This window comes from Phyllostomus discolor, chromosome X, assembly GCF_004126475.2.
Source record: "Phyllostomus discolor isolate MPI-MPIP mPhyDis1 chromosome X, mPhyDis1.pri.v3, whole genome shotgun sequence".
Taxonomy (NCBI): Eukaryota; Metazoa; Chordata; class Mammalia; order Chiroptera; family Phyllostomidae; genus Phyllostomus; species Phyllostomus discolor.
This window is the reverse complement of record NC_050198.1, coordinates 94,066,828-94,083,680: the sequence shown is the minus strand read 5'-3', so window position 1 is coordinate 94,083,680 and position 16,853 is coordinate 94,066,828. Positions and strand designations below refer to the sequence as shown.

At 39.9% G+C, this 16,853-nt stretch overlaps 1 protein-coding gene and 1 pseudogene across 3 annotated transcripts in view; one reads left to right on the top strand and one right to left on the bottom strand.

Moving 5' to 3' along the window:
• PHKA1 (phosphorylase kinase regulatory subunit alpha 1) overlaps window positions 1-16,853 on the bottom strand; it is a 129,776-nt gene that overhangs the window by 22,368 nt on the left and 90,555 nt on the right. For 2 of the 3 annotated variants that reach the window (XM_036016779.1, XM_036016780.1), the window contains 4 exons: window positions 16,179-16,345; window positions 12,841-13,017; window positions 11,253-11,344; window positions 10,752-10,891 (listed from right to left, as the gene is read on the bottom strand). In XM_036016779.1, the coding sequence (XP_035872672.1) occupies window positions 10,752-10,891; window positions 11,253-11,344; window positions 12,841-13,017; window positions 16,179-16,345 (576 nt within the window). The remainder of the gene's footprint in view (window positions 1-10,751; window positions 10,892-11,252; window positions 11,345-12,840; window positions 13,018-16,178; window positions 16,346-16,853) is intronic. The other variant, XM_036016781.1, reaches the window with a different exon arrangement.
• Window positions 1,425-2,758, top strand: LOC114504805 (annotated as a pseudogene).

Genomic DNA, 16,853 nt, shown 5'->3' with positions numbered 1-16,853 from the left:
ATTCCAAGTAGATTAAAAACTTAGATGTTCTTTAAAAACTTTAAAGGTATTTATATTGTAAAGTTCTAAAACAGTCATTCTGTTCTTGTTTCTTATCTCTTTTCATCTTCTTCACTATATTTTTATTACTCTGCATTTAGTATTGTTCCTGGCACATGTTAAGTACCCAACAGGTACTTGTTGAATAAAGTGTCCTATATAATGGGAAAAAAAACAAAGGTATCAAAATAGTAAGACCCATGTCTTTTTTTTTTTTTTTGGCAGTAGACATAACAAGCTTTATTGAGTAACACTTGGACAGGACTGTATGACAGGGGAAGTTCCTCATAGCTGGACATGATCCAGAGGCTTACAGAAGGCACAAGATCTACCATCCAGAAGGAGATGGGGGTAAAGGAAATCCAAGGAGAGAGGGCAGGAGGGGATTACATGTATAGGAGATGTCCCTCAATAGCAGTGTGGGGAGTCTCTGTATCAGAGAGTACTCATACAAATAGACATACAAGTCCAGGAAGCTCAGAGAGTCCCAAAGCAGCTGGACCCAAGGAAGCACACAGCAAGGCACATCATAGTTAAATTACCCAAGATGAAAGATTAGGAGAGAATCTTAAAAGTAGTAAGAGAAAAGGAGAGAGTTACCTACAAAGGACTTCCCATAAGACTATCAGCTGATTTCTCAAAATAAACCTTGCAGGCAAGAAGGGGCTGGAAAGAAGTATTCAAAGTGACAAAAAGCAAGGACCTACATCTAAGATGACTCTATCCAACAAAGCTATCATTTAGAATGGAAGGCAGCTAAAGTGCTTCCCAGATAAGGTCAAGTTAAAGGAGTTCATCATCACCAAGCCCTTATTATATGAAATGGTAAAGGGATTGATCTAAGGAAAAAAAAGATAAAAAATATGAACAGTAAAATGACAACAAACTTCCACCTATCAACAACTGAACCTAAAAACAAAAACAAAAACAAAGCAAACAACTAGAACAGGAACAGAATCACAGAAATAGAGATCACATGGAGGGTTATCAGTGGAGAGGGAGAGGGGAGAATGGGGGAAAAGGTACAGGTAATAGGAAGTATAAATGGTAGGTAGAAAATAAAAGAGGGAGGGCAAGAATAGTATACGAAATGGAGAAGAAGCCAAAGAACTTATATGTACGACCCATGGATATGAACTAAGGGAGGGGGAATGCTGGTGGGAGGGTGGTGCAGGGCAGAGGAAAATAAAGGAGGGGGATGGGACAACTGTAATGGCATAATCAATAAAATATATTTTAAAATGTTTTTTACCTCCTTAAACCTTTATGTTATAGCTAAGTGCTTAGCACCCTATTCTGAACAAGGGTTGCATTTTCCCGCCTCTGTCAGTCAGTTATCTTACACTAATACAATAGTTTTGTAAAAGATACAATAATTTTGTATCTTTTTATCTTTTTTGTTTCAGGTAGAACAACACCCTTCGCTATTTCTTGTAATGCAAGTCTTCTGGTGGTAAATTCCCTCAGCTTCTTCATGTCTGAAAAAGCCTTTATTTCTCCTCCATATCTAAAGTATAATTTTGGCCTGCCTGCTAGGCTGCAGCAGCAGCACCTGAGGGAGTCACTGACAAACATACAGGCATGCCTACAGACTGATGTCCAAGCACACTGGTGATTGGAGCAGAAGAGTGAGGGCAACAAGAACCACATTTGGTAATGATATCAGTGGAACTGGAGACCTCAGAGGGGATGGCTGAGTCAGAGAAAAAGAACTCCAAGGCTCCAGAAATAGAAAGCCATACCAGAATGGCTGACCTCTCTGAGCTTCTGAAGGGACCACGGAAGCACACAAGCAGGAAGTTTGTTAAAGTAACATCAGGAAAGAGCTGTTTAAGCTGACCATTACTGCACTTGACTTTACATACTCAGCCCTCGAAGAGGAAATGGACAGCAACATGTACCACCTAGCCTTTATACTCACTGTACTTCTCCATGGGGCTACACTGGAAGCAGACACTGACCAAGGACATAGAGTTCTTTTTTGGTGGGGACTGGAGGGAGCAGGTGCAGTGCTATAAGGCTACTCAAAAGTTTGTGGACTGACTCTACTATGTGGGGCAGAATGAGCCAGAGCTGCTGGTGGCCCATACATACACCCACTGCCTTGGGGATCTCTAAGGGGTCAGCTGCTTAAGAAGGTGGCCCAGTGGGTCCTGAAACTCCCCAGTAATGGGGAGGGGACTGAGTTCGTCCTGTTTGGGTATGTGGACAATGAATAGCAGTTCCAGCAGTTCTACTGGGCCAGGGCGAATGCCCTGGACCTCAACCTAAAGACCAAAAAAAATCATGGAGCATGTCAAGAAGGCCTTCAAGTACAACTTGCAGATGGACAAGGCTGGCTCTTTGCTGGCACATGATGGGATCCCTGTGCACAATGGAAAAGGACATGTGCATAAATGCCCTTAATATGCTGCTGTTTAAACAAGAAAAAAGTGCCCCTATGCTGCCCCTTCTGGACAGCCTTGGCTGTGCTAAGGAAGCCCAGCCTCCAGTGTGACCCTGGCTGACAGTTTCTTGGCCTGCCATTACATGTGAAGAACCCATCACACCATGTTGGTGCCCTACTCCCATACGACCACTGGTCTACCTCCACCTCCACTGTGATGAAACCACCAGCTCAGGTGATTTTTTATAATGCTGGATTTGAGGGGGGAAAAAGCAACCAATAAAAGCCAGAAGCTAAAGCCTCTACCTGTTAGGGTCTTCTGATCCCGATGCTGAGCTGGGTGCAGACCTACATTTCCTGCAGCCCCCAGGCTATGGCACAGGGAGCAGCCATTACAGCTTAGCTGACTGGCCTTGGCCTGCAAGCAGCTCTGCTCCTGGAATGCCCACACCTCTCACTTTGGGGCTTGTTCCCTTTGTTCTTCCTCACTCACCCTGGCCCAGCCATATCAGCATTTAGGGTGGTATCTTTCCCCTGCTAGGAGTGAGCAGACAGCAAGGCTGGGCTGCAGTAGCTCTATGGGAGAGAGGGGGCCTCCCCAGATGCTACTGCTCTACTGCAGGGCCTCTTCGGGGACAAGGGGACAGAAGCCAGGCCAGCACCCTATCTCTGAGGCCCTGGGAGCTCTGTTCTGGGCAGCCAGTCCTCATCCCTCTCCAGCAAAACCCCTGAGAAGGGTTTGTCCAGCCATGGCTTATCTCCTTTTTTGGACTATGTCATGCTACAGCACTCCATAAAGCAGAGCCTGACATTTGCCTTCCCCCCAAAATAAAGTATAATTTTCCTGGATATATTATTCTGGGCTGGTGATTTCTCTCTTTCAATATTTTGAATATTTGATTCCACTCTCTCCTAACTTGTGGGATTTCTCCTGAAAAATCCAATTATGATCTAATCATGCAGGGGTATCCAACCTTTTGGCACCTTTGGGCCACAATGGAAGCAGAGTTGTCTTGGGCCCCACATTAAATACATTGTGACACAGAACCACAAACAAATCTCACAGTTTCAAGTAAATTTACGACTTTGTGTTGGGCTGCATTCATAGACATCCTGAGGCACATGCAGACTATGGGCCACAGGTTGGACACCCTAATGCAGTTTCCTTAAGTTACTGTCTCCTTTTCCCTTGCTGCCTTGAGAATTCTTTCTTTGTCATTAATTTTGAACAGTTTTAATATAATGTGCCTTAGAGAAGACTTTTGGCTTGAGATAATTAGGTCTTCTCTTTGCTTTTTGCTTCAAGGATTCAGTTGTTTCCTTAGGTTTGGGGAGCTTACACTAATTATTTTGTTAGAATAGGCTCTTTGTTCTGTTTTCCTGCTCTTCTCCTTCTGGTATACCTATTATTCTTATATCGCTCTTTCTGATGGAGTCAGATAGTTCTCATAAAGTTCTTTCATGTTTCTTATGCTCAAGTCTCTCTCTTCCTCCATCTGAGTCATTTCTAGATTTCTACCTTTGATATCACTAATTCTTTCCTCCATCTGATATGCTCTATTTCCTAAGCTTGCTAGCTCAGTCTTCGTCTCTTTTATTCTTTACCTTTAGAATTTCCATTTGGTTCTTTTTTTATAGTTTCAATCTCTTTGTTAAAGTACTTCTTTATTTATTTTATTTCTGAGTTCATTAAACTGCCTTTTTGAGTTTTGTTTTATTTCATTGAGTTTTTTCAAAACTGCAATCAAGAATTCTCTGTCACTTAAATAGCATATTTCCATGTCTTTTAAGTTCAGTTTCTGGAGAGTATTCATTTTCTTTTTCTGAGCTACCTTGTTACCTTGACTATTCATGGTGTTTGATGGATTCTTTCTCTGCCTAGGCATTTATAGGAATGAAGTCTGTTTTTTTTGAAAAATTAAATTTATTGGGGTGACATTGGTTTACTAAGTTTCAAGTGTACAATTCTATGATACATCATCTATATATTTATTGTGTGTTTACCATCCAAAGTCAAATCACCTTCCAACACCATGTATCTGACCCCCTTTACTACCCCCTAACCCCCTTCTTCCCTCTGATAACCACCATACTGTTGCCTGTGTCTATAAGGCTTTTTTTTCTCATTTGTGCATTTGTTGCTTTCAGTTTTATATCTCACATATGAATAAAATTGTATGGTTCTTAGGTTTTTATGACTGACTTATTTCACTTAGCGTAATATTCTCAAGGTCCATCCATGTTTGCACAGATGGCAGTAATTCATCTTATAGCTAAGTAATATTCCATAGTATATATGTACCACATCTTCTTTAACCAATCCTCTACCAAAGAACACTTTGGTAGTCTCCATGTCTTGGCCACCATGAATAATGCTGCAATTAATATAAGGGTGCATATATATTTGTAATAAATGTTTTCAATTTTGGGGGGTAGATACCCAGAACATGGTTGCTGGGTCATATGGGATGAAATCTGCCTTTTTAAAAAAGTATTTGAGACTTCACTGTTTAGCAGGGGAGAAGGAGAGGACTTTCTTTTGTTTTCTAGTTGATGGTGAAATGCAAGTTTTCATTTTCTGATATTGTCTTGGTGAGGATTTCGGGATCTCTGTGGGGCCAGAGAAAATGTCCCATATGTCCTGGGGAGGTAGGTATCCCCTCTGTGACCAGATCGCCTCAGTTTCAGGGTACCATCCCTGTGGGGAAATGTGGTGGGTGATGGAGTTCTGGCTCATGAGATTCCAGTGCTGGCCCTTGCAAGATGCTGCCAGAAGTGCTATATGATCTGAGGCATCCCAGGTGTTTTCACCAGGCTTTGCTGGGATGGGTGGAGGCAGGTGGGAAGGGACAGGTCTGTTTGTGCCTTTGTGCTCTTGTTTACTCCCAGTAATGGTGCTGCCAGACCTCAGCTGCCACACTTGTGAATCTCCATCCCTGTCACTGAGTGTAGCCACAATTTGCACCTGCTTGTTGAGCAGAAATGTTTCTGCCCCTTTGTTCTTCAGGGTTGCTGAGAGTGTGCATACTATAACCTGACACTTACCATGCTGTAGCTGAGAGCTCTGGGAGGGTGAGGGGAAGCAGCTACACATCTGTGTCTTTGTTTTCTGCTTGGTGATAATAGCTGCTAGACCATAACTGCAATACTTTTGTATTCAGTCTCTGCCTCTATCACTGGGCTCAGCCACAGTATGTGCTGACCACTCAGGCAGGAATGCTGAGTTTATCCCTCTGGTCCTTATGGCTGCAGGGTGTGTGTGCTGTAAGCTAACTCTCCCCTTGCTATGGGTCTTGCAGTGAGCTCCAGGGTCACCCATCTCTGTCCTTCCCCTTCCCCTCCTCCCCCCTTCACTTAGATATGCCCACCTTGAGATGTTTCAATATGAGGATCTCTCAGATGAATTTGTGTATTGAGTAGGGAATCCTTTGTTTAATTATAGCTGTCCAACTTGTAACTTCAAGGGGTATAAACAAGAGGACCTTTCATGCCTCTATGCTGCAGACATCACCTGCCCCAATTTTGTTTCTGTTTGTATAAAATATCCTTTCTATTCCTTTACTTTCAGTGTGTGTGTGTGTGTGTGTGTGTGTGTGTGTTTATTTTGGTCTGAAGTGGGTCTCTTATAGGTCTCTTATATATTAAATCCATTCAGCCACCCTTTGTGTTTTGATTGGAGCATTTAGTCTACTTGCATTTGAAATAATTATTCAAAAGCATGTAGTTATTGCCACTTTAATGTTTTCTAATTGTTTTTTAGTTATCTGTTCCTTTCTTATTCTCTTGCTCTCTTCTCTTGTTAATGACTTTTTATATTGTTGTGTTTAGATTCCTTTCTCTTTATTTCTTCTGTATCTCTTGTAGATTTTTGGTTTTTGGTTATCATGTGCTTCATATATAACAACTTATGTTTAGAACAGTGTATTTTAAGTTGATGGTTGCTTAAGTTTGAATGCATTCTAAAATCACTACAATTTTTACTTCCTCACTCATGTTAATGTTTTTGTCTTATGTGCTTGTTTGTATTACTTAATTTATTGTTATAATTACACATGATCTTCCTACTTTTGTATTTTAACCTTTGTACTAGCTGCATAGTTGATAGATCCACACTAAACATCCTTATAACCAGTGTTTTAAAATCTGTATCTGCTAGATTGCTTGTCTTCATTTTGCTTACTTTTTTTCCCCTGGAGTTTTGTTCCATTCTTTCATTTGGGACATGTATCTTTGTCTCCTCATTCTGGCTGACTCTGTGTGTTTGTTTTTATGTGTTAGGTAGATCTTCTATGTCTCCCAGTCTTCACAGAGTGGCTTTGAGTAGCAGGAGTCCTTTGAGGTACAGCGGTGCAGACTCCCTGGTCACCTGAGCTGGGTACTGCTGGAGTGTCCCTTGTGTGGGTTCTATGTGTCCATCTGTTGCGCTTGAGCCTTGATTGCTGTTGGCATGTCAGTGAGTGTGGTTGACCTCAGGCTGACTGGCTATGAGAGCTGGATATAAATACAGTAGAGCCATGATCAATGTGGCTCAGTTGGTTTGGCATCACCCCACAAAGCAAAGATCACTAGTTCAATTCCCGGTCAGGGCACATGCCTAGGTTGTGGTGCTCCTTGGTCAGTGTGCATACAAGAGGCAACTGATCGATGTTTCTCACATCAATGTTTCTCTCCCTCTCTTTTTCCCCCTCACTTCCATTCCCTCTCTCTCTAAAAAAGAGGCTTTTGTTTAAAAAGAAATATATACATAATACACACACAGTAGACAAGCTGTTGTGTGGGGCCTGAACCCATGGAGTGGGAGTCACTTTAGCAGTGCTTTGGTACCAGCCGAATCTTCCCTTCAGGTGTGTCATCCATGGAATTGGCTGGGTGGTGTTCTGGTCTGAAGTCAGCCACCAGGTGTGTTGGTTATGGAGCCTCTTAAAAGGGGCTCTGGTACAAGTTAGGTCATGTGCCAGTTGTGCCTGGTTTGGGGCTACCTGGTAGGACCTACAAAGTGATCTGCAGTTGGTTGCTGCTTATGTTGAGCTTGAAGGCACTTGGGAGAGGCTATGTTGTGAACTGAGGCCCAATGCCACTAGTAGTAGGCTTGGGTCCATTTAGTGGACACCACGATGTGAGCTGAGGCCAGCCTCCACTTGTGCTGGGCTTGTAGCCACTTAGTTGAAGTTACATTCCAAGCCAACACCGGCTTCAGCTTATGCCAGGCTTGGGGCCATCTGATGAGAGTTACAATGCAAGTTGAGACCAGAGACTGCTTGTGCTGTGATTGGGCCACTTAGCAAGAGGTTATGCTGAGGCCAATCAATGCTTACTTGGGGTTTGTGGACCTTTGAGAGATTTTAGGAAAGTTCTCAATGGAAGCAGAGGCAGGCTGTTCCTGTGGAAGAGCTGGAAAAGCTGGTGGAAGTGGCTCAGGCTAAATGGGCAAGGTGGGTGGAGTGGGGTTTCAGGGAACCACCAGGGCCAGAAGAATGATATTAGCCAGGTTAATGGAAAACTGAAATTTGGTGCCTTCCTGCCTGCACCTGTCAGCTGGGTGAGAGGAGCACTCAGCACAGGAGCAATGGTGCCTGTTGGCACTTCTGTCCCTAGAGAACACTGCCCTGATACCTGCACTCCCCAAATGTCCCCGGTGCTTTTTGAGATGCTGCCCCTGCACTGAAGCCCAGAAGAAGTGAATTGCTGAGTGAGCAAGTCTGTCTGTGGCCCCTCAGGTGGAATGCCTGGGGTTCCAGCATCCCTCCATCTTACTTGGATGCAATTCCCACTGATTTTCACAGTCAGATGTTATGAGGACTCTTCCTGTCAGCCCTAGTGCTCTGGGCTGGGGAGTCTTGACCCCTCGCTCCTGAAAAGGGACCTCTGTAGCCAACATATCCCTCCTGTTTCTTAACTGCCACACTGTGGGTGTGGGTCCTGCCCATTCTGTGCTCTGTACTTCCCACCAGTTTTATCACAGCTTCTTCTTCATATCCTTAGTTATAGGACTTCTAGTCAGCTAGTCTTCAGGTGGTTCTCAGTGATGGTAGTTCTATAATTTAGTTGTAATTTTCATGTGGTTGTGGGCAGAGGCAAACACAGCATTTACCTAATCTGCCATCTTGACTGGGAGTAGCAAAGTATCTGCTGCAGAATAGGTTTTTCTTTGGGCTTTTTTTTTAACATTCAATATTATTTTGTATTGGTTTCAGCACAATGGTTAGACAATTCTTTACTTTATAAAGTTTTCTCCCTGATATTTTCAGTGCCCACTTGGCCCCATACATACTTACTACAATATTAATGACTGTATTCCCTATGCTGTACTTGACAATCCTGTGAATATTTTGTGACTACCAGTTTGTACAATCCCTTCACCTTTTGCACCCAGTCCTTCAACCCTCCTCCCTCTGGCTACCACAAGTCTGCTCTCTGTGTCTATGAATCTGTTTTTGCTTTGTCTATTGATTTATATCATTCTTTAGATTCCTTTCTTGTCTGTGGCAATTGCTGTTTTCAGGTTGCTGGTTTCTTTACTGCCCAATACAGGACATATGAGGCAACAAACAAGACCCGGGGATCTCACTACCCTGTCATTCCTCAGATCCTGAGGTTCTTAGACAGTCTGTCTTTTTTCTGCCTACTTTTCAACATCTTATGCTGTTTGTTTTTATAAATAATGTCCTCCTCTACATAGCACAAGAAACAGAAAGACATGCATCTACTGTAGCTTGTTTGGAAATAGAAGTTTTCTTGTGGTTATCTTTTAAAAGATTCCTTGTCTTTTAGAAATAATACTAAAATATTTAGTGATAAAATGTTTGATATTTTCTTCAAAATAATTCAGAAGGAAGAGAGAGTGATGAGAATATAGATATAAAGAGATTAATCATGTACTCATAATTGTTCAAGCTGAGTGATGGGTCCAAAAGTGTTCATTATATTGATCCCTGCTTTTATGTAAGTTTGAGCATTTCTATCATAAAAAGTAAAAGAGAAAAGTTACTGTTCCTCCTCTGTGAAAGATGGGCTTGAGGAGAACAAGATGTAAGCAGGAAGATTTGTTGGGAAACTGTAACAATAGTCTTAGTGAGAGACAAAGGCCTGAATGAAAAGAGCAATACCAGAGGTGCAGAAGAGAAATATATAGAGTTAAAATGGGACACACTTGGTGATTAAGTGGATATGGGGAGAAGCTTGACGATTAGGTACGTGTAGGTTCCAACAACAGAGATGGAAAATTTCATAGTCTGACTCCATTTTGGATGTTTGGCGGCTGACAGATTTCAAGTCTTACCACTTCTCTTTCCCTTTCAGGCTACATCTGGGAAAGCTGATAAGAAAGTTTGAGTTTCCCCTCCTTTGGTGTTGGTGAGAACTCTCATCCCAGTCTCACCTCCTAACCATAATACAATCCCAAATCTGGCTTCCTTTCCCTGCTCGTCCAAGGTTTTTTGGGACAAACTAAGGAACCTGTTCTGCTCTTCCCCAGAAAGTCTCATTATATAATGAACAAACATTTCACACCCTTTTGGTACATGTGTGGCATCATCAGTCTCAACATCCAAACCAAATTGTGGGGGTGTCCATTCTGCCTCTCCAGTATGATGGCAACATGAATAAATGTAAAAGAACATGTTATTTTGAGGGGGGATGTAGGGGACAGGAGAGTGGAGTTCAATTTAGGTCCACTGAGTTTGGGGTACCTAACAGGGTGCTTAACACAGCAAACACTCAAAAATGCTAGTTTCTTTTTCATGTAAGCCTCCATTATCTTCTTTTGAGTTAAGAATATATTTATCTGGCCATGGCTGGTGTGGTTCAGTGGACTGAGTGCCAGCCTGTGATCCAAACAGTCACTGGTTCAATTCCCAGTCAGGGCACATGCCTGGGTTGTGGGCCAGGTCCCTAGTAGGGGGTACGTGAGAGGCAATAAATAATTCATTGATGTTTTTCTCCCTCTCTTTCTCACTCCCTTCCCCTCTCTCTAAAAATAAAGAAATAAAATCTTTATAAAAAGAATATATTTATCTGTAGATTTTACCAAATACTAACAGCTTAAAATAACCATAATAATTATTATAATGGTTATGTTATTGGTCACTATGTATAAGACATTGTATTAGAGATTTTGCAGATACTACATATTGTTTAATCTTTACAACAGTTCTGGGAGGTAGATATAATCCCAATTTTATAAATGAAGACAATTAAGGCTTTGAAGTTACAAACTGGGTAGTCTGCAAAACCAGATCAGTGAGATTCTAAAGCTATGCTGTAATTACTATACTATTCTTTCTCTGTATATGAACAGGAAAGTAGATTGATAACATCCATCACTTACTTCATAGTATACAGCATGTAGAGGATATCAGCTTGCTCCTGGAAGCTGGAGGTCTCCTTTAACTGTAAAACTAGTGCTTTGAAGTCTACCTCCCCAGACTGGTCTCTAGGAAGATGTATTTCTACACGAACTGAGGGAACCTTTAGATTGAGAAAGGAAAAAAAATTAACTCCACAAGTGTTCAACTTAAATAATGCTCTAAAGTATTGATCTTTTCATTTCTAAAGCTTTTCCATAAGAATTTCCTAAATTTTGATGAAAAGTAAACTAAAAGCAATGAAACCTTTAAGATGTATGATACTGCAATCTAGTTCTCGTAAAGACTGGGTAGAAAAACTAGCCCATTTGAAAAGTGAACTGAAAAGGTCACATATCTTCACTAGGGTAGCATTTTGCCTACCACCAGTCACTAGCAGAAACCACAATGGCTAGTCCTTTTATTTTCCATAAGGATGGCAGTTTTGCCACAATCTGATAGAAATACCTCATGTGCAAGTTTACCTGGTCCTCTTGTGTGGAGTGAGGTAAGTCAAGACAGTTGAATGAAGGCTGGGAAGGCTGAATTATCTTTGTAGGAAGATACATGTGAACATCTGCGAAAAGTTGACATTTATAATAAAGGTTAGATAAGGGACTGAAAACAATACATAGTTGATTTCAACAATGAAGTCACACATATTGTTGGTTCTTTACAGAAGTTTATTCTTTCTGGGTAACATCAAAAAAAGAAATATAAATATGAGATAATTTAAAGAATGTTCAATACATAAAAAACATTTTTAATGGAATGTCTAGAATTGTAACATCAGCTGATATTAAAAGTCTAAACATGTGGTCAATACCACAATGGTATTGTCACCAATGCTTTGACAGAATGCCATATATCACAGAAAGAACTCAGATATGTTTTATACTTTCTGGATTTTCTTAGGAGAATATCTGGTTGCCTGCAGTTGGACTTCCTTGAGAATAGATAAATGGATGATCCTAAATAGTGAATCAAAAACTGTAGTGGCTGACCAACTTTGAGATATTCCTAAGATTTTTACTTACAGTCCATTGTTGAAAAACTTACCATAACCTCTAAGGAGAGAGTTGCTCATCATTTTCACCATTTTACAGGTACAGAAATAAAGATAAAGAGATCAACTAACTGTTCAAACAAGTAAGTAGCAGAGCAGGTAATTAAGCTCAAATGTCCTGATTCATAATCTAAAAAAGTGTAACTTAATAAAGTTTATTTTTTCACATAAGCCCTCTTGTCAAGGAAGCATACTTGAAGGGAATGCTAAGCTTTCCCCTATTCTAAATGTTAAGTGATTCTCCAACGTTTAATATCTTTCGTTAGTAACCATCAATAAAGTTTTAGACAGCAAGAACATGCATCTCAATCATTCTCATCATCTGTAAATGTTAACATTTAGGTCCTGTGGGTATGGTGAAGGATGCTTTCTGTCCCTTCACATGCAGCTACCACAGAAGCATTGAACACTCTTGGGGACCATGACTACTCCTGGCAATGTGACATTTTCCACTACAAATACTACTAAAGGAGGGTAGTGGTCATGGAGAGGTGAATGGCAAACTTGCTGAAGAATAAGTACAGTAGTTGACAAACACAGCTCTATACTGCTGGAACAACTGACTATAAAAGTTATAGCTGTCCTAAGGGAACCAGATGTAGCTTGGTTAAAGAAGAATATCTCTTTCTCCATTGCAAGGCCTTCTTTTAATAGTCTGCATCACTTCCTCTTTAAATAAAATTTATCTCAAAAGAAAAAAAGTTTCCACCATTTTAATACTTTGATGTTAACATTGAATATGTTCCATGTCTCTTTTTTTGTCTCTTCTCGCTATGTAACTGGTTAAATTAGACTATAAAGCACTATCTACAGCAAAACTATACTCAGTTCATTAATTTTGCAAGTATTTGAGTGTGTAATATGTTCTAAGTACTGTCCAAGGTGCTGGGGATAAAGCAGTGAACAAAACAAAGTTCCTGCTTACACTGTAATAAACATCCCCCCGCCTCCATTTTGGGTTTCACGTCATCCTGTGCCTGACCCCAATGAGTCCTGGCATTACTCACTCTGTACATGCAGCTCCGTGGCCTTGTTCACCAAAGACATTAAATCACAGGTTGTTTGCACAGCAGTTCGGAACCGATCTAGCCCTCCCTTCTGGGATGTAGGGGCTGGTTTAGGATGGGGAGTAGTGTGTGCCAAAAGGTGATCTAAATAACGAGCAACTTCATCACCACAGTGAGCTGCAAGGTTAGTAAGGAGTGAAAAGGGAAAAAAAATGAACATTTTAGTACTTCACAATCTAACCCACCAACAGAATGACTGGATCCTGTGCCCACAACATAGCACCAGAAGTAGACTGTTTTAGCTCAAGCATGTGGTCATTATACAATCTCCTAGCTTTCCCATTTAAAAACTATGGCCATTTACCAGGACTCACTTATTCTTCAATTTTTCTGAGACAGTATGAGGGCCACTGGAAGCAGTATGAGGTTAATACAGGACAAATGGTGCAAGCACTTCATATGTAAGCACATGATGATAATGGTGGCGATGATGATGGTGGAAGAGCAGACTAGGGCCCTTTGAGTCTCCTTGGTACAATGAGACTTTTGTGGGGAAGGGCAAAAATCATCCACTAAACACTGAACCTAGCTAAAAACAGATTCCACAAATGGCAAGCGGCAACTGCTAACAAAAAAAAAAAACAACTTCTATGTGGCATTGGTGTTCAAAGGACTACTGGCCACACATTCATCTTTTTAGTTATCTAATTCATTTATTCACCAAATATATTTATTGCCTGCTTTGTACCAGGTGGTGTATGTACTAGGTGCTGAAGTTTCAGGGCTGAAGAAGACAGATATGGTCCCTATCCCTGTGGGCTCCCCATCTTCCACCTACCTTCTATAACATTATCTCTGGCTATGGATAATGGAAACAAACATACATATACCCTGTGGGTATATAACATTTCAGACTTCAAATAAACATTCACAGTATTTATAATTGGAAAATAACAGTCTTTGGATCAATACTGAAGTCTACTAGGTCAGTCATGCATCATCTAGTTTTTGATCACCTTTGGTGATCTCTTAAGATGTCTTTCTGTGCTCTGATGTGACTAACGGGAACTGGAAAAACTATAAGAACGGAGCTCAAACTCAGTGATATCCTAATGACAAATATAACCTTGAATACAATCTAGATTATTAGATGAAGGATTATAAAGAATATGGACTTGAAACTAATATAATATTGTACACCAACTATACTTTAAAAAATATGTAGAGAAGTGCTCTCCCCATGGAAGGCCTGGCAAACAATAGACACATCCATTGTAAACCCACTGATGAGTAAGTCCAGAGAGGAAAACCTGACTCAGAATGCATAGTGTCAAAATTCAGTAATACTGGGCTGGCCAAAAAGTCTGTTGAGTTTTTTTCTGTAAAATAAAAGGCACAGTTTTCATTTTCACCAATAACTTCATTAATTTGGATATTTTGAGTATGTAGGCTATCTCTCAAATGGTAGAACATTGACTATTCTCAACTACTGTCTCAATTTGATCACTATCAACTTCAACTGGTCTACCTGACCGTAGAGCATCGTCCAGCGAGAAACCTCCAGCACAAAATTCACAAACCACTTCTGACACGTACTACCAGTTACAGTACCTTTTCCATGCACTGCACAAATTTTTTTTTTGCATTTCAGTTTTGTTTTTACATTTCAGTTGTGTTTTTACCTTTCTTGAGATAATAAAGCATAATATGCCAAAAAGTTGGATATGTTCTTCTCTCTTTACTATTAAAATGGCTACACAAAAATTCGCCAATTTTGATTAAGTTTTTTTTAAGTGCACACAGATATGACAACTGTCACAATACAATCTAACAAAATTATTTTGAATGAACTTAAAGGCAACTGAGCACTATTAGAACCAACTTACGGAAAGAAAAAAACAAACTTTTTGGCCAACCTAATATATATCATTCAAAATATATATTTTAGAAATTAATCTAACAGAAAGAGTACTACAGATGGAAATTATAATTACCTATGGAATAGCAAACAACCTCAATAAATGATGATTCTTGTCTGATTTTCAAAATAGTTCAGCTTATGCCACAGTAGATATCATGACTTTTGTTATTATTGAGAATAGGAAGTAATCTTATATGTTAATGCACTTTTCCAACAGAGAAATTCATACCATTTTAGGTCTTACAAAAACAAATACAGAGTAAATTAAATGGTTCTTAGGTGAGTAAATGTTGAGCCCAAATAAGAAAATAGTCCTTCTGACTTCTAACATGTTGGTATATTGTATATGAGATTATGCTTGCTACCACATCAAGGAAAACTAATTTATTTTTTCTTTTCTTCAACAAACCACTCTTAAGATAAAGAGATTGGCTGCCTTAATATATAGAGCAACAGTTAAATGCCCAGGAAATGAAAGCAGGCAAATCATGTTTTAGATAGCTAGAAGAATAATTTGCTCCTATTGCCCTATTTTCTTTGAATCTCAAGCACTATAATTCTTTCCCTGACTAGGTCAATGTTTTAACACTTTAGGGTACTTCTCAGCCATTTTAAATATATGTCCCCATGATGTTTTCTCACTATGTCATCTTAGTATTCCTAATGGCCAATTAGACTTTGTTGTGCTTTGTTTGTGTAGTTTGTAATATAAAAGCAATGCACATACCAAATAGGTTTTTTCCAAACTATGCAATCCTCCCAGGAGATTGTGAAGTGACCATACAATATTATATATAAAAAGCACTATAAGTCCTGGTTGGTGTGGCTCAGTAGATTGAGTGCCGTCCTGTGAAGCAAAGGGTCACCAGTTCAGTTCCCAGTCAGGGCACATGCCTGGGTTGCAGGCCAGGTCCCCAGTAGGGGGTGTGCAAGAGGCTACCATACATTGATGTTTCTCTCCCTCTCTTTCTCTCTGTTGTCCCCTCTTTCTAAAAATAAATAAATAAAACATTTTTTAAAAAAGCACTCTAACTTAATTTCAAATTTATGTTTTAATGTCATAAAACAGGAGTGTATGTGTATAATTTTTCCACTATATACTTCATTAAATCTCTCCCACTCTTCACTGCTTTCTGTCATTTTGAAATCACTAGCCATTTTATAGATCCAGCAGAGAACTCTCCTTAACCTTACTTAGTAAGGGACAGTCAACTTTATTTTCCACAATCACAGCAGGGATATTAGTCCAGATACCAAAGGTAAGAGGTAAGTAGAAGGATGAAAAGTGAAGCCAAACAAAAGGTACGTGTATTAAATAGGAGTGAGACTGCTGGCAGTGAGAAATATTAAGGAGGACACTCAACAATGTTTTGTCTTCTTGTCCAGCAAGGCCAGTGCCTTTATGAAGCCTCCTTACCATTACTGGTTGAATCATAGCCATTCATCCAGTCACGAGATTCTAGCTCACTATAGTTGTCATCATAATCTTCACTGTACAGCTTACTGTCAGGTCCAGGGTCCATGAAGCTCAACTGTGTGCAGCAAGATGTTGTCAAAAACTCTGACAGTTTACCTGTTTGAACCCTGACAGTGAGAGGGTAAGTAGAAAACAGGAAATCAGAACAAATGTTTTTAAAACAACATAATTTAGTGAAAAATGATACCCAGAATGTTTTGTTGGGGGATTACTAATGTTCATACATTAGTATAAATTTTGTAAATGTAAAATTTTACTGTACTCCTAGGCATGATGTATTATAGGTTAGGGTACTATGTTAATAAAAACTATAACTATGGGTTCACAATCCACCAGCAGATAAGTTTTACTTTCTTTCACTGCTATGTTGCCATGTGGATAACTATGCCAAACATTGGCCAGAATTTCCATAGGCTACCAAAGAAGCTAGAACAGAATGAATAAAAATCATCACAAATCCATCACATCATTTAAACAATACTCAAAAAGATCATTTTGAAAATAAAAGATGGTACTTGAAAATGTTATAAATTAAGTAGATTGTAAGCCATATCCTCCCCTACATATAAAGCCAATTGCAAAGCCCAAAGGGAAAGTCAATGGTACTGATTTTCT